Source organism: Rhipicephalus sanguineus, chromosome 4 (assembly GCF_013339695.2).
Source record: "Rhipicephalus sanguineus isolate Rsan-2018 chromosome 4, BIME_Rsan_1.4, whole genome shotgun sequence".
Lineage (NCBI taxonomy): Eukaryota > Metazoa > Arthropoda > Arachnida > Ixodida > Ixodidae > Rhipicephalus > Rhipicephalus sanguineus.
The window spans coordinates 145,151,297-145,171,554 of record NC_051179.1 but is presented as its reverse complement, the minus strand read 5'-3'; the positions used below and the strand labels follow the sequence as shown (position 1 = coordinate 145,171,554).

The 20,258-nt window shown below is 46.7% G+C and overlaps 1 protein-coding gene across 1 annotated transcript; it reads left to right on the top strand.

Moving 5' to 3' along the window:
- The first annotated feature begins 384 nt into the window (after positions 1-384).
- LOC119389043 (uncharacterized) lies at positions 385-14,311 on the top strand. The gene is made up of 4 exons (XM_037656331.2): positions 385-508; positions 4,242-4,346; positions 7,952-8,171; positions 14,050-14,311. The coding sequence occupies exons 1-4, from the start codon at positions 438-440 to the stop codon at positions 14,113-14,115; spliced, it is 462 nt and encodes a 153-aa protein (XP_037512259.2). The 5' UTR covers positions 385-437; the 3' UTR covers positions 14,116-14,311.
- The last annotated feature ends 5,947 nt before the right edge of the window (positions 14,312-20,258 follow it).

Below are 20,258 nucleotides of genomic sequence, written 5' to 3'. Positions count from 1 at the left end.
TGGAGGAAAGCCCCTTTTACTCATAAAATTTTTCAGTATATAGTTTAGCACATGCTGTTTATAAAGTGCGGCGGGCAATTATCGGATGAACAACGGTATCTTATCGGAAAATGCCATAGAAAAGCATCTCATTTCGTTATATTTTGTTTAGAGGGGCGGGGGGAGGCAAAATACCTTTATTGCAAAATTTCGCTACCGGGATTTCTTGTTTCCAGTTAGCGCAACTGGTGATTTCTGCAGTGCAAGGCTACCACTCAATTCGCTTCATGGTTGACAACTGTGAAAGAAGGCTAGTCACACTTCGTTCATGCGTTCTATTGGTCTATTTATCTCTTGTACTCGGTGTTCACCCAGTGGCCGTTACTGTGGTCTTATGTCCTTATTTTCAAAGGAACCGAGTCAGGAGCCTTGGCCTGCAACTCAGAAACTGTGGTCCGATGGAGCTACTTCCAAGAGAGTTCCAGATCAAGCTCGCTGCTCTAGAAGTCGCCACTACGAGAGAAACAAGGTGCGTTTTCGTTAATGTATTCCTCCGGGGTCGAGCAATGCTTCAATATAGCTGCTGAATCATAGGAATACAAACGTAATGCTTATTAGACAGCTATTAAGCGGAACCAACACTGGAACTACCGACGTTAATCTGATATGACGCCTGTATCGTAGGAGTATACACATCGTATCATGTCGTGTTTATTGCTTTCTTGTAAATTAGATAACCAGCACCACAACCACAATTGACGTTGCACCGATATTACGTGCGTAGGCTGTTTTTTCCAAACCAGTTTATAGCCTGCAGCGTCGTGGCTCAGTGTATTTAAGGTAGCAAAAGAGTCCTGATTGCCACGCAGAATGCTTGGTCGATTCCTGCTGGAAGGTCCTAATTTTGATTCGTACCATTCGTTCAGTCAACGCTACCGATGTTAAAGGTTTGTCCTTAACGCTCTAGGTGTTTTATTTAGGTTCTGTCCAATGTCTATTACGCCCTTGTGCACCGCCGTTCCTGCGGATCTATGTCAAAGCTGAGGCACGCCGCCGCCTCGCCGGACACGGGATATGCCTCGACCCTAAGGTGCTTCGACCCTAAAAAAAAAAAAACCGAAACGGTTAGGCTTCAGTGGACACTAAGCTCGCAACTGTAGCTCTTGTTTTATTTTACCCGCCGTCTGCATGGACGCGTAGTCTCGGTAATCATCTTTAAGCGAAAGTCTTCGTTATGCAGATTATGTTTCTGCAGTGGTACTTAGCTATTATGTCCGCATCCTCCTAGATGTACTGATATTGAGCGTAGGAATGACTAAGCGCTTTGCCAGGCTTTATGTCGTGGTCGCTCCCATAGACTGCAATACAGAGATCCTGCCTCTCTGCCACATTTTCCCTCTTGTTGTTGTGCTATAGGTGATATTTACCGCAGATGAGAGCGTTACACAAATAAAAAAACATGGTTGATCTCTCCGTCAAAGGAATCGGTATAACACGAAAGTGAATCGCGTCTTCACAGGAGTAGTTGATTTTTCATTGTACATTGATGTATGAGAGCTTCCACAACGTCTATTGGTGTTCGGTATCTATAGCACCGTTGGACGCGGATGCACCCACGTTGACGCCTAGTGGCACATCTCCATCCCGACGACGAACGCCCATGACCTTGACCTAATCCATGTGGTAGCTGAAGTAGTTAGCATATACCTGGACGCGAAAGGCGAATTACGCAACTGCGTTGTCACCGAATGGAATCACCGTTGACGCTGCATTTCACCGACCATATAGTTCCCTACAGTATTGCAGCGACGGCCTCCACCGCGCTGAGACTACCGAAACGCCCGCAGTCGGCGCTCGTTAGTGTCGTGAAGCGTTACTCGTGGCCTCCGAGATTCACTAGTTACTCGTGGCCTTCGAGATTCGCGCCGTTGCTAGTGTTACCCAGGCCGTTGCATTCTCACGGGAGAGCGTAATCAGAAAAAGCGGTGAGACAGCCGGAAGAGCGTCATTGAGTGCACGCTGAGCTTTGACTAAAGTTGCCATCCTGCGGAATGTTAAAGAGTTAACAGGAAACCACACACGGCCGGGGCTAGAAATGCGACGGGAAACACAACGCGTGTTGTGTCTGCCCTCTAGTCTGGCTGTGATTTCTCGCGGTTCGAGTGGGGAGCGCATTGTGACAGCCAGGCGAGCGCCACAGAGCTCTTTTTTAAATGCGGAGCATTTCTTAGTCGCACCTGCGGCGTCGGCAGCGCCGTCCACACCCCCACGTTGCATGCTCGGCTCGTCTCGTGCCGGTAGCAGACCTGGGAGAGGTTCTTTGCAGTCCGTTCCACATGGGTTTCCTTTGCGCATGCGTGGTCGTCGCCTAGCAACGGAGACACGCGCCTTGCGAGCGCGGCCAGATGTTCTCTGGCGCGGCCGAGCACAGGCATGTCGGGCGTGTGGTAGTGCGGTAGTACGGTCCCTAGAATATACTGAGCGTAGGGGTAGTGCCGCTTTGCCGCTGCTGCGACTACGCTCAGCACTTGTTGAGAGCAGATTCCGTGCCACTTTTCCTGCGGCGCGGGTCACTGTGGAGCCTGCAGTGGCGACAGCACCTGAAGAAGATGTAAGGCACCTGCGGGACTTTTTAGTAGCGACTGACATTTGCTTGCGGTAGATGTTGCCGTACTTATGGCGTTTACCGTGCGGAGGTGCTAAGATGCCCCAATGAAATGGCCTTTACTGAGGTACGGTAAAAACTCAGGGTCCCTTATGCATTTGCCTGAGACGACTGGAAGGTGTAAGCCATCAAGATGATGTTCTAGATGAATTACCAACCCGTTCGAACGCTCACGTTAATAGGCCTAGTTGCTGCATAATTTCGCAGGTAAGAACTTCAGCACAAACGAGGACAAATTACAAAGAGATGAGACGAGCCCTGGCGTAGTGCGCGTGTTCTGTCCTATTAGCGCTGAAGATTTCACCTTCAATATGTACTGAAGTAACATCTGTATCGGATGCAGGGTCGTAGCCAGAGGGGGGGGGGGAGTTGGAGGGTTTAACCCCCCCCCCCCCCCGAAATTTTTCAGTTTTGCTTGCGTATATATACACGCGCACATACAAACGCACGCATGAACATACATAAAGTATGGTTGACCCCCCCCCCCCCGAAAAAAACTTCTGGCTACGCCCCTGATCGGATGGAATGGAGTAGCACAAGCACAGACCCTTAATATTTTCATGAAGCTAGATGCATGGGTCGCGGGCCGCTGCGGATGCCTGCGTGCTGCGCATATAATCGCCCATTGTAGCAGCTGCACGCCCAATACTTCTTTCAAATGTGCCCGCGTGGGAGCCTTCGGCCCTTTTTTGCTTATTCTTCCAAGCTTGATTTCGGCTGTTGTAAGCGACATTTTTAGTTGGGTCCTCATAACTGTCGGCATGCGGCGTCTGCTAGCGCGCGCTGCGCATATTTTCCAAGGCGTGGCGTTTGCGTGAGGCGGGTGCCAGTAAAGTCGAAAGAACAGGGAAAAATCTAGGGACTTTAGGTGCCAGCGCGCGCTGCCCATGGTTGCCAGGCGTGGCCACGCATGCGCAAAGGAGACCCATGTGGAATGTGCTGCAAAGAACCTCTCCCAGCAGGCCTCTCCTCTCCCTCCCTCTGCTCCTCCCCCCTCTCTAGAAGAAGAAAGTTCCGTTAAGAAAGTTCCGTTTACGGAACTTTCTTCTTCTAGTTCTTTTTATTTGCCGTCCGATCGTGTGCATTTTGCTGACATATTTCCGACATGAAAAACTTGGTGGACCCCAGCATAGAACACTTTCTTGTTAAAAATGCAATGCACCCGGCTTAATTGAACGTCTGGCTCACGCAATCTGCGCCCTTCGTTTTCATGTGTCAGCCACAAGTCAGTGCGTTTGCGGGGAAGTGAGTTTGAAGTGCTTCGCCGCCGTAACATGTAGCATATCTCTGGATGGTTTCGCTTTTTGACGTGTGCGCAGGCGCGCTTGTGACAGAGTGATTGTATGTTTCCCTCATTTTTTTTCATAATAAACCAGTTGGTAGTGAGCGCCGTACCGTCTTCTTGTCTCTCTTGTCTTTTTTGCGCTCTGCTTTTATTTCAAGACAATGCACTAACTCATCCAGCAAAGCATTCTATTTTGCTTACTAACTTACCAGAAAAAACAATGCGCGCTTCGTGCGCAGCTTCCGCGTAGAAAAACGAACCTCTGCTGAGGTGCTCGCACTTTTTTTTTCTTTATTTCCTCTCTCACTGCAGGACGCAAAAGCAAGCGACGTTTTACATCGATGGCAGCAAGAGTCAGATGCTGCGAATGGCACGGGACCTAACTGAGGCTGTCAATGCGGGCGTCCTACATCAAGAGTGAGTTAAGAAATTGGCATAACTGTGTCTATACGCTCTGTTATGTCCAACGCGCACTGTTAAACAAATTTCGTTCACACAGGAAGAAGCCAAAAAGGTCCCGCCTCATCATTAGAGGTAAATGACGGCGTTCAATTAAGACAAAGGTGTGAGGCAAAAACTCTTCAAACCAACGACTGTCGAGGAATATTATGCTGGAATGATAAATTACGCTAACCGAACGGACTAGACCTTGTGAAACCTGTAGTAAAAGCAAAACGGGGCTAATTAATCTAAGGGGAACTGTTATGTTAGCCATGAACCGGAAGCACTGTCCACTGGTAACCGACAATAGCCAACAGTTTGCCAACGTTTTATTTATTGTTTCCCAGGGCCTCAGCAACGTCGCAGACAGCCCTGAACAATTGCCTTAAAGCTTGTAGACGTCAGCGACGATGCTCGCACTCGTATTTATAGGGCGCGTGCACGCGTGTGTAATTACGGGACACAATGTGCTACGTCCGGTAAACGCTCGTAGCCCCGTATGAAAGCACTTTACGCCCCGTGGGCCCCAATACAGCAGCTGTTTGGTAGGCGTTAGGGATGGTAAAATCGATGAACGATTAATCGATTAAAAGAGCACCGTTAATCGATTAATTGCAATCGATTTCCGCCTTTTAATTAATCGAATTATTCGATTAAAGCTCTCCGGATAATCGATTACCGTAACCCGCCCACCCCCACACCGTCCCTCGGCCGGTGCGCATGAGTGTGAGGCGAGCGATGCCGAGACGCAGAAGTCGAGCGCGGCTACTCTTTTTCACTACAGCGCGTATTTGTACACCGGGCCCGTGCCCCCTCCAAAAAAAAAAATTTTTTTTTGCCATGGCATACAGAGATCAAAATGACATTCGATCGCATCTGCCTGCCCGACCCCCAATTCAGAGCAAAGAGGTGCCTCCTCACCCACCCCCCCACCCTCCGAAAAAAATTTCTGGCTACACCCCTGCTAGAGGCCCGCGTACTGTGCATTGTAGTGCACGTTAAAGAACACCAGATTCTCAAAATTTCTGGAGCCCTTCATTTCGGCATCCCTCATAATCACATCGTGGTTTTGGGACGTAAAACCCCACATATTATTATTATGTAACTCTCAGGTTTTATTTCTTGTTCTATTTTTCTTGTTTAACTGCACTATACAGTGGTCCAAGAGGTGTGACATTGTAATATGCGTTGCTTATTTCTTGACTTGTTCTGATTGCCGTTATATTTTACTGCTGAGCAAATAAAATAATATTGTTTACGAATGAATGAAAGAGAGAAAATATACTAGAATTCAGGGAGGGTGGCCTGAGCTAGTACGCCCGGGCCGCCTACACTGCGCAGGGGAGAACGCAACAGGGGAAAAATGGCGATGAAGTATGATGATGGTGCCAGAAAGAAGTGATCCTTATATATATATATATTGTACCGGTGCGCATCGGCGCCAGCTCTGTGCCAGCGAGAGTGAAGACGATGACGTTCGTGTGTTGCGCGCTCGGTCTGTTTTTATGCTGACGCTGTCTCGCATTCGTGACCCTTGTGCCAGGTGCCGTGCCGTACCTCTTGAGAAGAACCCACCTGTTGCATTTGGTGCAGGTGCTGGGTATCGATGCCAGTAGCTCTCGCTTGTACCGGTACAATATGCGTGTATATATATATATATATATATATATATATATATATATATATATATATATATATATATATATATATATATATATATAAACACGCAGAATAGACAAACCCCAGCACGTGCAACTGCGACCTCGTCTCCACTTGAAGCACAAGAGTGTTCGGCGAATATGCAGCGCAAATAAGTGCGCTCGCGGATTATGGAAATAGTCTAACAGACCCTGGAGAAAGGCAGCTTTCAACTAATGCTTGCACTCCCACGTCAGCCATCCTATAGAGGCCCGCGTCCGCTGCTGTTGCGCGAAAGGAGGACAGTCGCGAAATACAATATGATCTAATGAGAACTAACAGACAAAAAAGCCAAGGAAATTATAGCGGATGTTATTTGTAGTAATTATGATGCAAATGTGCAGAAAGTAAAGTGGACGAAAAGGTAACTTGCCGCTGGCAGAGACCGAACCTGCGACCTTCGAATAACACGTTGTTCGATGCTCTACCAACTGAGCTACAGCGGCGGTCATCCCCCGGTCCACTTTATGGGGTATATATGTTTTTCTTTGTGCTAAAAAAAAACGAGCCCTTAAAAATCTGCTTTTTTTTTTTTCGCTTTTACGTTCTAATGTCTGATACATTAGCCACGCTGACAGTTCGGGCTCCTCGGTGGTCTAGTGTTTACGGTGCTCGACTGCTGACCCGAAGGTCGCGAATCGTGGCTGCGGCGGCCGCTTTTTCGGTGGAAGCGAAAATGCTTGAGGGGCGTGTACTTAGATTTAAGTGCACATTGCAGAACCCTAGGTGGTCGAAGTTTCCGGAGCCCTCCAATACGGCGTCTCTCATAATCATATCGTGGTTTTGGACGTAAGACACTAGATAATCATAATAATAATAATAATAATAATAATAATAATAATAATAATAATAATAATAATAATAATAATATAATAATAATTGGTCTGTTTGACGACAATATGTTGCTGCCAGTATGTTGCTGTGCAATCTCGCATGGGTTACCTCAAAAAAGAGATCACGTCAGTCTGCAATTAGAGTATTATCGAGGGCTTCCACAATGTCTAACGTACAAACGGAGGAAAGATGGCGTCCCTACGAGTGCGAGCGTCTTATTTACTTCCTTTTCCTCCTCGTCTCTGCTTTGCCTTTTGCGGGATTTCGCCACGCTGCATGTTCCCGGTCCGTCTTTTCGACCAGTGTGGCAGCCGACAATGCCTCCGATTTCGGTGCGCTCGAGAAGGCAGGCTTCCAGGCAATATGGCCCGCGGACGAATCGTCCATGGATGATGGCCACAGATCCTTCAATCCGTCACATCACCCAAAGACGAAGGGCCCCTGTAACCATTGGGCGAAGGTGCAAATTCTCACGAAGGCGCAAATGCGCACATGTGATTTCTAGCGCGTCTGGTAGAAAGACTACGGTCGAGATCAAACACAAACAGTGTCTCTCAAACAATGACATATCTTTTTTAAAGCCCCCATCAAAAATGTCGATTAATCGATTAAAACATCACATAGAAAGCAATTAATCGATGAAAGGCTAAATCGACGAACGATGAACAATTAATCGATTAAAATTTTAATCGACCATCCCTAGTAGGCGTGTGCTGAAGTACGACGCGTAAAAACATCGTTAGTCTGTTTAGCCACAGCGAGTTCCTCATTAACATTAAAGGTAATGAAGACGCCGAACCGTTACAAACGTGCCACAAAAGGGTGGTTTGTATAACGATGCCATAAGGTTGTCAATTATCCCTTGCCCTTCCGCCACAGAGCGGGATTCCGCAGAACTGATATGCGATCAATTTTCTTCTCAACCTTGCTATTTGTATGTATTTTAATGAAGCAATCAAACACCATTTAGGCGCTTTTATAAAAATTCTTAAACAATGCGCCAACTCCTTTGGAACAATCCTATCGCAAGCTTTGTCGGCTTTACGCAGAGACCTCACGGCTAACCTCATCGACGAATACTTGTCCCTGGTCGAGTGCCCGGACGTTGACATGTTGATGCGGTGCGCTGGTGCTAAGTTCAGTGACTTCGCCGTCCCGCAGTGTAACTATACCTACCTGAACATGGTGCCCACGTTTTGGGAGGAACAAGGCTTTTGGGACTGGATTTGGGCGTTTATTGAGTACCAGCTGTATTGGCCTGCCATCAAGGTAAGAACCTCGTCTACGTTTCGTTTTCTCAATGTCGCCGCAGCGTTGGACAACACGTGGAATATCACGCGATAACTCAACACGCCGAGTAGGCGGCGCACAATTATGTGGGCCACATCAGGTTCAGTGGCAGCGGGTCAGTGGATAGCGTTCTTAGTGCTAGGTGAATTGATAGATAGGCAAAATGACAGGCCGTCAGTAAAATAAAAAAAAATTCTGTGTTTCATTTTGTAGAACATGAAATGATGTCTACTGCTGAACTATTCGGCACACGGTGGTCTCCACTCTTACAGTGGAGATCTGTTTCAACGTACGGTTGAGCGTACAGCTGAGGAAGACATATATTAAAGTCGGGCCAAATCAACCAGAGCTGCGTTCTGAACAACTATAGCACCTTGCTACACGCTGCACCAGTAACACTGTTCCGCCTCGGCAATATCAGAAGCATCAGGGTCCGGCATATAAATATCTAAATTTAAGAGATCGTCAAAACACCTACCTGCATTGTTCCCATGGCCCGCAAACTCGTAGTGAGATTATTCTCGCGTCTCATGGCTTTTCTTGCAAGCACAATTGACAAGTAAACAGCTAAGCAATAAATCACATCACTCAAGTAATCACATATCACGTGTTAAACATGATATAGTTATTCCAGTTGCGATTAACACATCATAAAAAGCTATGTTATATTATCAGCTCACTAATTCAGAATGTAAGGGCATATCCACATGATATCTATGTGGCTCAGAACGACTGCGGAGAATGGGCAGTTTATCTTGCTAAGCCTTCAAAGCTGCATCGAAAAAATGCATACAACCGGCAAAACAAAGCGCTTACTACAAATATAACATTTGCTGAACAAGCTAGGCATGTACGTATATACAAAAAAGTCACAGTTTCGCCGCAAGGCCGAAGCAATGAATGCGATAACAAGAAAAAGCGGCCCGTGATGGACGCGCTGCAACTACCGCGCGTCCATCACTACCCGGCAGCTACTAGACAGTTTTAATTTCACGTACGTAGGGACTTCACGTACGCAAACGCGAAAAGTATACGTACGTTACGGGCGCGACATCTGAAACGCTTTTAGCTACACGTATGCGACGCGCGGTGAGAGCTACCACGTAGCTCCATCTGCTGGGAATCATGAACACTGCGGTAGTTTGTTCACGGCCGGTCTGGAGGCGCTCGCTCGCTCCTCTCTAGACCGGCCGTGGCTTGTTCGATCGCCCGCGCGAGCAGACAGCGGAAGGGCAAGGTTCTCCCTACGAGCGTCTCTTTTCTCACAGAATCCATCCGGGTAACTTGGATCTGGGGACATTTCCCCCGTTTGCTTCTTGAAGATCTCACTATGTCTGGGTACTACCTAGGAACACGTGCAATGCTCTTTTTTATCCCTAGGAGAGCTTGCTGGCAATGCTCTTTTTATCCCTAGGAGAGCTTGCTGCTCGCCGTTTGCGGGTTGGCGCGCGTGGTTTGTGTGCATTTCAGGAAAGGAAGTGTCTAGCGTTACGTCTAGACGTAACCATAGGAGTCGGTGCAGTTACGTCTGGACGTAAGAATAACAAATCTTAAAGTTACGTCCAGCGTCACAATACAAATGTAGCCCGTTATACCTATAGAACCAATTGGCCGTAGTGGCGCAGCGGTTAACGTGTCGTGCTCGGAACTGCGAGGACGTTGGTTTTCGAACCTCACTGCTGTCTTGTTTTGTTTCCCCGGAAGGGTTTTGTTTGGTGTCGCATTATTCTGTTGCCAAAGTGACAAGCGCGAAGCAGCTCGTGGTTTACGTGCGGCCTAGTGACACGGGGGAGGCGCGCGGGCTAAACAGCGCGTGGCCGCGACAGCGGCCAGTAGCGCGTGACGGAGACCGTGCCAACCGGCCATTGAGCGTTAGCGAGCCGCACTCGCGAAGCGACGGCGAAGCCACGATTAGTTTTCCGCGCCCGAAGGGCGCAGAGGGCCTTCACTGAGCAACAGGAAAATTTCTTCGCGCTCCTCAGTCTGGCAACAGACTACTGCGACACCAAACAGAACCCTGCCGTGAGTTACGGACGTAACGATAGCGAGGACTACAGTTACGTCTGGTCGTAAACCTAGCCACAGCCCCATCGGCGGGCGCACAGACTTCGTATTCGTAGACAAGTTTAACACACGCCATCAACAAGCAGCTGGGCCTCTTAGGGATAAACAATCGCCAAGGAGTATCCAGACGTAGAGGGATTTTCAAGGAGCAAGCGGACGAAAAGTCCCCAGATCTCAAGTTACCCGGATGGATTCTGTGAGAAAAGAGACGCTCGTGGTTCTCCCTGCACAAATATTAGAAGAAGCGAGGGAGCTGGCCGACGCCTTTAAGTGCGCCCGTCGCGCTCCTAGCGCCATCTCGCTGGCAATGAAGAAAGGCTTATAAGCGCCTGCCGTCTCGGAGGACTGCAAACGGTAAAGGGTGTGTATATAACGCTTGCCGTTAGGTACCTGAAGGGTCTGCGCTTTGTGGAGTAGTGCTTAGCGCACCGCGCTGCGAAGTGAGAGGTCGCTGGTTCGATTCCGCGCTTCGGAAGCATTTTTCTGGTTTATTTTTCTTTGGGACAGGGCTGGGCAGTATCGCGATACAAGAGTATCGCGATAGTATTTCAGAGATACTTTTGAGTATTTGTATTTCTGTATCGAGATACATGTGAAAAATGTATTTGTATCTCAGTAGTGAAATACATTTACGATGTATCGCCTGTATCGCGATACTATGCAGGACACTGGTATCTCGTTACATTGTTTTTTGTGTCGGAAATGAGTTGAGGCGTGTTTCCAATGGGGAAATGACGTTTTTTTTTTCTTTTTTGTGCCAAGACAAGCAAAGGAGCGCCGCCGGTCGCCGACAGATAGGGCGGCGGTGGTTTCCCCTCAAGCACAGAATGGTCTATGTGGTAAAGCGCGCAACAACGCAGACGGCAGAATCGCGGGGGCAGTGTTGTCGGCCTCTGCCGACGAAAGTCGCTGTCTCTCAAGGTCAGTGCAGCACGCCTAATTTTTTTCGGGTGGCAAGCCATTACTTCGCGACCCCCGGCGCGGATACCGCCGTGGAACAGGCTTTGCAATGCTTCGCGGGCGTTCAGTTCTCAAAGCGGCGACACTTCCAAAAGCAGTTCTTGTAGTCGCGGCCGAAGTGACTAGAAGATGGCTATTTTTGACGCGCTTTCAGCCACCTCTCCAATGTCAGGGTGCGTTCCTAATTGATGACATGCGTGAAACGGTCTTTTGTGGTAGCAGGCTCCCCCACCGCCGGAGCCGACTTCGCCTGTTGCGGCTTTCTGAAATGGGTGCTGGTAGCGTCGGTGGTGGTGACAGCTTCATTGAAGCCGACAGGGTCAGACGGCTGAGGATTCCGAAGATGGGGACCGACTTCGGATTCTGAACAGTCAGAACAACCCAAGTGAGGGCGAAAGTGTTTCGGTATCTAGATGACTCGAGAAGAGATATCGCAACGCTGCAGGGCAATCCGGCTATGAAGGCGGTATTTATTCACTATAACACGAATTTGTGCTCGCCTTCAGCGGTAGACACACTTTTTTTCTTTCGTGAGTCTTGTGCTGAGTCTGAACCGACGCTGTTAGAAGACAGCCTATTTGAGAAGCCTACACAGCCTTCTTAGCAAAGCAGATCTTCAAAATAAATGTGTGCTTTTCTCAATTCACTGAGGTTCATTAGTGCACGAGAAGAAATTCTTCAGTGATTCGAGTGATTTGCTTAAAGTGTGCTATTTCTAGTATAGCTTAGTTTGTTCGCCAAGTATGTCGACTTCAATGTCCAATCCTTGTTACTGTTGCTGTGAAATAGTATATTTTTATTGCAATTGATACTTGTAATTATGTCATTATTACTAATTATGTACTTTGTCCGCCCCCCTCCCCTGCAATGTCTTAATGGCGCTGAGGGTACTGTAATAAATAAATAAATGATCTGAACGTTTCGATGCGCTGTAACTTTAATTACATCATGCTGCACTAATAAGTGTCTTTGCGTAGTATGAGCATCCTTGAAATGAAAAAAGTATTACAGCATCTGTATCGCTGTAACTGTATTCCGGAATACTTTTTTCGTCTTATTACAAAAGTATCTCCGAAATATCCCGTTACGTTAAAGGCAAATGTATCTCAGTATCTGTATTTTAGGCTTCCAGTCCATGCATTTCGATATCTGTATTCCGGAATACTTTTCTGAGTATCCCTGCCCAGCCCTGCTTTGGGATATATATATATATATATATATATATATATATATATATATATATATATATATATATATATATATATATATATATTATATATATATACATACATATACATACACGCAGCACGACGGCGGCGACGGCGACGGCAAAAACCAGCCGTATATATAATTGCTATCGCAATAAAAGGTTGTACGCAAATGCGGAGCTAAGCAGATGATGCAAAGCAAACGCATAATAGATATCTCATCTTAACTTTTTAAGGTGTTCACGCCCTGTGCATGCAAGCGTGCCCACTTTTTATGTATATATATATATATATATATATATATATATATATATATATATATATATATATATATATATATATATATATATATATATATATATATATATATATATATATATATATATATGTGTGTGTCAAAGCTCTTCCATCAATGTTTCAACTTCAAACACGCGTCTTGATTTGTCGGTTCTTTACCATTGTCTGTTTTCTGCTGCGGCTCAGACAGTCCTCTCGCGATAAATGTGAACCAAACGGCACCGTTCCTCAGTCTTCCGTAATGGGGATTCAATTACCAAGTGCATATTAAATGCGAATCATTTCTTAGCGAACCTAAGGCACATTGAGCGTTTCTATCTAGGTATCTATCTATCTAGCCGCCTACGTCTCGGCGCTCTCGCGATCGCCTTCTTAACATGGTGTAGGTCAAAATTAGCACGGTGGAGTAAGAGGGTTTGACGAATGTGACTGCCTGGTCACGACATGAATAAGGTCAAAATCATGTCACGTACGTCGTCAAACCCTTTCCTCCAGACATGGGTGGCACATACTCTTTATACCAGGGGCCGCGATATACGCGTATATATACGCGCCACACGTGATTGACATTTTGTCAGCCGAGCAATGGCGAGAACAGACATTGGTAATTTAAATGTGATGGCGTTAGCAAAAACCTACATCAGCAGCGATGACCCGACGAATACAAAGAATAAAAAACAGGATCCCAGCAGCAGTCAAACCCAAGCATTCTACGTGGCAGTCAGGTATTCTATCACAGAGCCACGCTAGGTCTTCAAACTGCTTTGGAAAAAGACCCTGTGCAGGCGTCATGTCGGTTTAGCGTCAATAGTGGTTCCAGTGTGGGCTCCGCTTTTATAGCAGTCTAATAAACATTACATTTGTATCTCTATGATCCAGCAAGCTGTATTCAAGCGTTGCCCGACCTCGGAGGAATACGCTAAAGAAAGTTACGTGTGATATTCACATCATCGCACCGCAAAGTGCACATGGGTTCCACATACTGACGTCTGTGCGTTGACGTGAGTGCTTACGTTACGTCAGTTACCCTTTAAACGACAGTGTAGTGGACGTGCTTGGTAGGCCCACAATGCGCATACAACTACTACACTGACGAAAACGCGCCTATCCACCTCGTAACGCTTGGCTCAAAGCCAAAAAATGCAGCATAGAACACTGCTCTCTGACTGCTTCGCATGAAACCGATTCCCGCAAGGCGTGGGATCTGCCAGTTTTTTTCTATGAGAGTTGAAATTTAACCCCTTGAGACCACAAGTAAAAACAGCCGCGAGGTTCAAAAATATTCTTGGTCTCTCATGTCTTTTTCAGTTTTTGTTTTTTCAATTCAGGGTGTGAAAAGGAGGCACAACGGATATGTGATTACCAGCTCCTGCAGGCAAAACCTTCTCAAGTGATTCGTCAGCGCAAGTTCCTAATGCACATGCAAGTCTTGAGGATGCAAAGCATAGGCGCATTAACGAGGGGGCTTAGAAATCCAGAGGTGCACAGCCGTAGCTGCACTACGACACTGGGCCCTGAAAAACGTGCATGCAAATGTGTGCTTGGGAAAAGCCTAGACGAACAAGAATCAAGTTTTGTGCTGTAACGAGCTTTTACGAAGAATGTAACATTAAATCCATGTGACACCCTCGGTCAAGTTACACATTTTCTCTTTTTTACACATTGGTTGCTCCTTGAGTGCAATGTAAATTGATGCTGGTCCTCACTAATGGAGGTGACTCATAAATTGGATACTGTCGTCCTTGAGGACATAGTTTCTTACTAATATACTTGAGTGGCATTCAAAATAAATGCAAAAAAAATCTATTTGTAATGGTTGCAACATAGATTATATTCTTGATGGTCTGTTTACAGCTGCGAGCAAAGCTTTGTCAATAAATGTCCTGAAAGCATTTTGCAAATGCGTAGGCTCCGCTAAACGTGTTCAGAACCTACCAAGGAAAAGGCTTTTACACTGGCGGCAGACATCGTACTGTCATTCGGTGTTACACGAACGGATGTAGACCTTATGAACACAACATATTGAGGCCATGAAAGGAATCGATTGAGATTCCACTTAGATGTAGCATCGACGGTCTTCATAAGATGAATGCCTATGAGTAGTAGTAGATCATTAGAGTGTTGGCTCACGCACAATCTGGGGGGATTGACCAAAAATCGGGTGGCAAACATAAGATATATAACGATGGCAAAAAAAAACGATTTTATTCCTCTTATAAAAAATGGAAACTCATTTTTTCTATCGTTACATTGCTTATTTTTATCCCCAGATTCTTGACCAATCAGAATATTTTGATCACAAATAATGTTTAGGCATAAAGTGAATAGGTAGGGGACGAATTGGCTTTTAGAAAATAACAAGTAATTGGGATAATGCAATAAAAGTACAGTAAAACCTCGGTAATACGAATCTCGCGGGATCACCAAGAATACTCGTATCATCCGAAATTCGTATCACCAGAAAGTATGGAAAATTCGCATGCGACAAAAGAAAGCTGGCATACATTTTCAATTATTGCTTTTCAGGGCCGCAGCAAAGTCACGAACAGCTCTGAATAATTGTCACTGAAGTTTTTAGACGTCAACGATCATACCTGCACTCTTAAATATACGGCCCATGGGCGCGTGGATAATTATTGAACCAGGTGTATTGTGACCCGCGACAGCTAGTAGCCCCTTCCAAATTTCAATATGCTCTTTCGCGTGACACCAGAGTAGTGGGGCGAAAGTGACTTAAGGAGCGCTTTGACGCGCTAGATGAAGGCCAGATAATTTCGGAACCGCGGTCCTACGTTTTCATTTCTTATCGCGGTGGTGTTGAGGATGTTTTTCGAGAGATCCTCGAAATGTTTTTCAGATGTGTTTTTTGAGAGATTCTTCTTTCGGCCCTCGTCCGCCTTTCATAGGATGTTTGATGCACGAGGACATCGCTTGCATTAAGGACACGACTTGTAATCTAAACGCGAAAACACACGGAGGCACATTAGGGCCTCCAAGATTCGCGCACACAATCTCGGAGGACGCGGCGCGTCACTGAATGTTTATTGTGACAATTGTGTAAGGAAAGTATTTTTCTTACACCGTGATTCTGACAAATTGGCGGCGCGGCGCGCATGCCCGCGTTTGCGTTTCTGCGCCCGCACGTGCTTGGCGCGTCTTCCGCGACAGCGCAGACAGCACTTCTTCGTACCTGCGCGTTAATTAGCGTACGTTCGTATCAAACGTTGTGGCGTGAAAATCTGTTCGTAACAACCGTACTCCATTACATTGCAGGCCAATGGGCCTTGGCCGGGACCAAAGGAAAATTCGTATCATCCCGAAATTCGTACGAGCCGTTATCGTATCACCGAGGTTGTATATACCGAGCCTACTTTTGTTGAAAAACAAAATTTTAATTCCGTTATTAGAGAGTAAATCTCATTGACTGTGTTAAAACGTTGAGCGGTTGGGCATGCCCTCCTGTCGCAGTGACCAAGGATCAGTGCACCTAGCAAAAATAAATTCGGACGAGTTAGATCTAATCCAATGGTAAATTTCGGGTTCTTTCTTGTTCTTCTGTCAAAGCTGTTGCCGTTCAGACCCAGGCCGAATACCAGGCCGGAGACAAAGATTGGAGACAGTCGTTTAGAGACACGGAGAGGTTAAAACAAAATCAGGTTTGTATACAACAAAATTCACAAGCAGAAACTTATGTACCGCATTATGTTTTCAAAAGTTGGCACCATCTTCCTCGGACGACATCCGACTTCGGGAGACCCACGCACTGTCTCGCAGTTTTAAAGCAAAGCTTTCTATGTCTGACTGATCCGTCCGTGAGCGCCGAAAACACACTGCAGGAAAGCCAACTCACACAATAGAACAATCTACGCATCTGCGCGCACAATATAGAACTATCTGCGTGTTTGCGCACACAATAGAACAATGGCGCACGACATACGTATTGTAGAACACAAAAGTTTATAATAGCAGTTGTACCGATAAGAACAATGGAAACTGCAACGCCACGCTACCCAGACGAACTGTATAGATCTGCATTGCATTACATGTGGCGTTTTCTATCGACTCTGGTTCGACAATCAGGTGTCCCCGCTGTCGGGCATTCGCCCGGGCGATCAGCGCGGCAAGGCGTTCGACGTGATTCATCAGTGCCATGCAGCAGGGGCGTAGCCAGGGGGGGGGGGCTTATGGGGCTTCAGCCCCCCCCCTCCGAAATTTTTCGTGTTCTCATGCACCACCGACCAGGGGCGTCACCCGGGGGGTGGGATTTATTGGGCTTATCTTTTATCTATTTATCTTTTTCAGACCCTCAAATATTAGCAAAAGCAAGTCTGATATCGGGTTCTACACAGATGACTCAAAAGTGGATGATCAGACAAAACGTCAACTCCTAACTTCTCCTTGAATTCCTCCGCCAGGCTACATGCTTAAGTCTATGAACCATTTGAAGCAGAAACGAATGTTTCAGGTGGCTTGGCTGGACAGGCTACATGCTAAGTCTATGAACCATTTGAAGCAGAAACTGTTTCAGGTGTCTTGGTTGGACAGGCGCCGATGGCTTAGCTACTCAGCGCTTCAAGAGGGTGCGTTTTGTCGAGTGTGTGTCCTTTTTAGCAGAAGTGAGGTTGGCAAGGGCCAACATGCGCACACTGGGGCCCTCGTATCCAAGCCATTTCAAAAGTGGAAGCACGCCCTCGAAGTCTTCGGTGCACATGAAGCCACTAAATATCACACTGACGCTCAGCTGGTAGCCGATAATTTTTTCAAACCTTCTCAGGATGTGTGCCCAGTGTTGTTGATCAACTGGACCATGGCAGGTAAATTCAAATAAAAGAGAACTGAAGGAAGTTGAAGCCTATTCTTGAGATAGTTCTCTTTTGCGGGCGGCAAGGTCTGGCTCTCCGTGTCCATAGAGACAGTGGTCCCATGGATTCAATCACAGCCTCTTCTACAAATACAGGCAACTTCAAAGCGCTTCTTCGCATGCGAGCGGATTGTGCCAACACAGATCGAAAAAGCATTTGAAGAGTTGCCCCAATAATGCCTGATATTTACGTCCAGATGTACAAAACCAGATTATAGAAATCTCTGCTGCAATCATGAAGGAAAGCCTAGTCGCAAAAGTAAACGCTGCAGGCGGCTTCTCCGTACTTGCTGATGAAACGTCGGATATTGCTGGTATCGAGCAGCTTACTGTTTGTGCAAGGTAACTCAATACGGATGCGAACGAAATCGAAGAAGTGTTCTTAGGCTTTGTGCCAATTCACGACCAAAGTGGCCGGGCCCTCGCCGACACCATCACAAGGTTCCTTATAGACATGGGAATTAATATGCAGCTTCTCCGTGGTCAAGGCTACGATGGTGCAAGCTCGATGGCCGGCAAGACGAATGGTGTTCAAGCTGCTGTTCGTAAGAAACATCCAGCCGCACTTTACACTCACTGCACCAGTCACTCCCTTAATCTAGTTCTGTGTGCGGCTTGCTCCATCACAGACATCCGGAATTGTTTTGGGACTCTAAAGGCGACGTTAGTCTTTTTCTGTAAATCTTCTACCACTCACACGTTTTGCGAAAAATGATAAGTTTGAGGTGTACTGAGTCTACAAGGCAGCGTCTTTTGGGACTATGCGAAGCGCGCTGGGTCGAGGAGCACGATGCAGTGCTTTCACTTATGAGCCTCTTCGAGCCGTTGATGGCAGCACTAGAGGAGATTAAGGTTAACGGAAATGGCGAAAGTTCAGTGCAGGCAAACAGTCTAATGTTGGCACTCTTGTCACCAGCGTTCCTTGTAAGCCTGCATGTGGCGGAGCACGTGATAGCACTGACTTTGCCTCTGTCAAAGAATCTGCAGACGAGGAGTATCGACATGAGCGCTGCCATTGACGACATAGAAGCGGTACAACAGACATTTTAAAATGACCGCAAGAACGCGAATGCTTTTTTCTCAAAAATATTTGCACAAGTGCAGGCATTGGCAGAAAAACTGAACGTAGACATCACCAGCCGTCGAGCCGGTGTCCGGAAGCAAAACCTTAGGAGCAATGCATTCGACAGCGCGGAAGAATATTTTCGCAGAACCCTGTTCATTCCGTTCATGGACCTCGTACTAGCCCAGTTAAACTAGCGGTTCGAAAAGCACAGGGCGCTTCTAAAGGACTTTTCAGCAATTGTACTATCCACAATACCACCAATGCAAGATGATGGGGAGAAAAGAGAAGAATATCTCCTACCGTTTTTGCGCATGACGTCGAAACGAGGGCTGCTTTAGGAGAACTGCGACTATGGTGGACAAAGTGGGCGAACAAAGCAGCAAACCAGCGCCCCAGTACAGGAACCGATGCCCTCTCTCAATGCGACAGCAGGTTTTATCCCAATGTGTACAAGCTACTCCAGATTCCAGTCACCCTTCCAGTGACCACTGCCAGCGCAGAGAGAACGTTTTCAAGCAAGAGGTTAATTAAAGGGACACTAGGCAAATAACAATTTATGTTAGTGTGAAAGCTGAATGTATGACATCGTCTAAAACGGCAATATTATCAACAGCAGTGCCCTACTTACCGAGAAATTAAGCTAAATGTAGCACACGACGTTCGCCACGAGTGGGACATCTTGGAAGTGATCACGATGACGCGAGAGCGTCCGACTGCAATTAATCACTAGTAATCAAACTAGCTGCAATAAAAAAAGACCCGTGCATCAAGAGACGTAATAAAATGCTACTTGTTCATTTCTGTTTGAATCTATTCATGGAAAAAAGAACCTCTTTGGCGTTACCATGGGGAGCGGCGCGCGCGGTTTAAACGTTCCGTTTTCACCGAACTGCGCTTCTCCCGGCGCCCGGCTTTGCTCACGCGGCCGCGTCTCAGTGGTAGTTTCGGTATCGCGTACTGCAGCGTGTGTTTCGCACGCTCGTAAAAGTCGCTCTGACAGAAAGTTCGACAAAATGCCGCATGCATGTGATGTTGCCGGATGCCCGAATGATGCACGCCGCCAGTGCACGCCACCGCGCAGTAAAGGTGGGCAACGTTGGGCACGGCAACAGTGACGTCTGAAAGACCACTTTCAGGCGGTTGACTTGAAGTGCGATAACGTGATTAGGAACACTAAAATGTGTTTTGATTTCAAAATAAGCACTTCCTTGGCACAAACGTAGCACTACGAGGTTTCTGGACCACTATTTCAACAATCAACGTCGACTTAATATTTGCCTTTAGTGTTTTAAGAACTACTTACGCTCTACGATGTCTGAGGAACGCATGGTTGGCCGGGCACTTCTGTACGCCCACAGAAATGTCGACATCAGCGTGTCGGAAGTCATTGACTGCTTCGCTAAGCTTCCTCGCTGGGTCAACTTCGTCCTTTGATACCGAGCAGGACAAAAATCAGCGCAAACGAAAGGAAAAGACACTGCTGTTCCATAGTTCAGGTCAATGAGCCCGTAATTCTGAAAGCAATGTTATTAAAGACGATAGTCTTTCTTGGGGAACTTTAACGCAGAAGTTTGGTCTGTCTGTCTGTCTGTCTGTCTGTCTGTCTGTCT

Excerpts from the sequence above, each read along its gene's own strand:
- LOC119389043 (XM_037656331.2), top strand. The coding sequence starts at position 438 with ATGGAGCTACTTCCAAGAGAGTTCCAGATCAAGCTCGCTGCTCTAGAA. Across the intron at positions 4,347-7,951 it reads GCGGGCGTCCTACATCAAGA|AGACCTCACGGCTAACCTCA; the intron begins GTGAGTTAAGAA and ends GGCTTTACGCAG. Across the intron at positions 8,172-14,049 it reads TGTATTGGCCTGCCATCAAG|GGTGTGAAAAGGAGGCACAA; the intron begins GTAAGAACCTCG and ends TTTTCAATTCAG.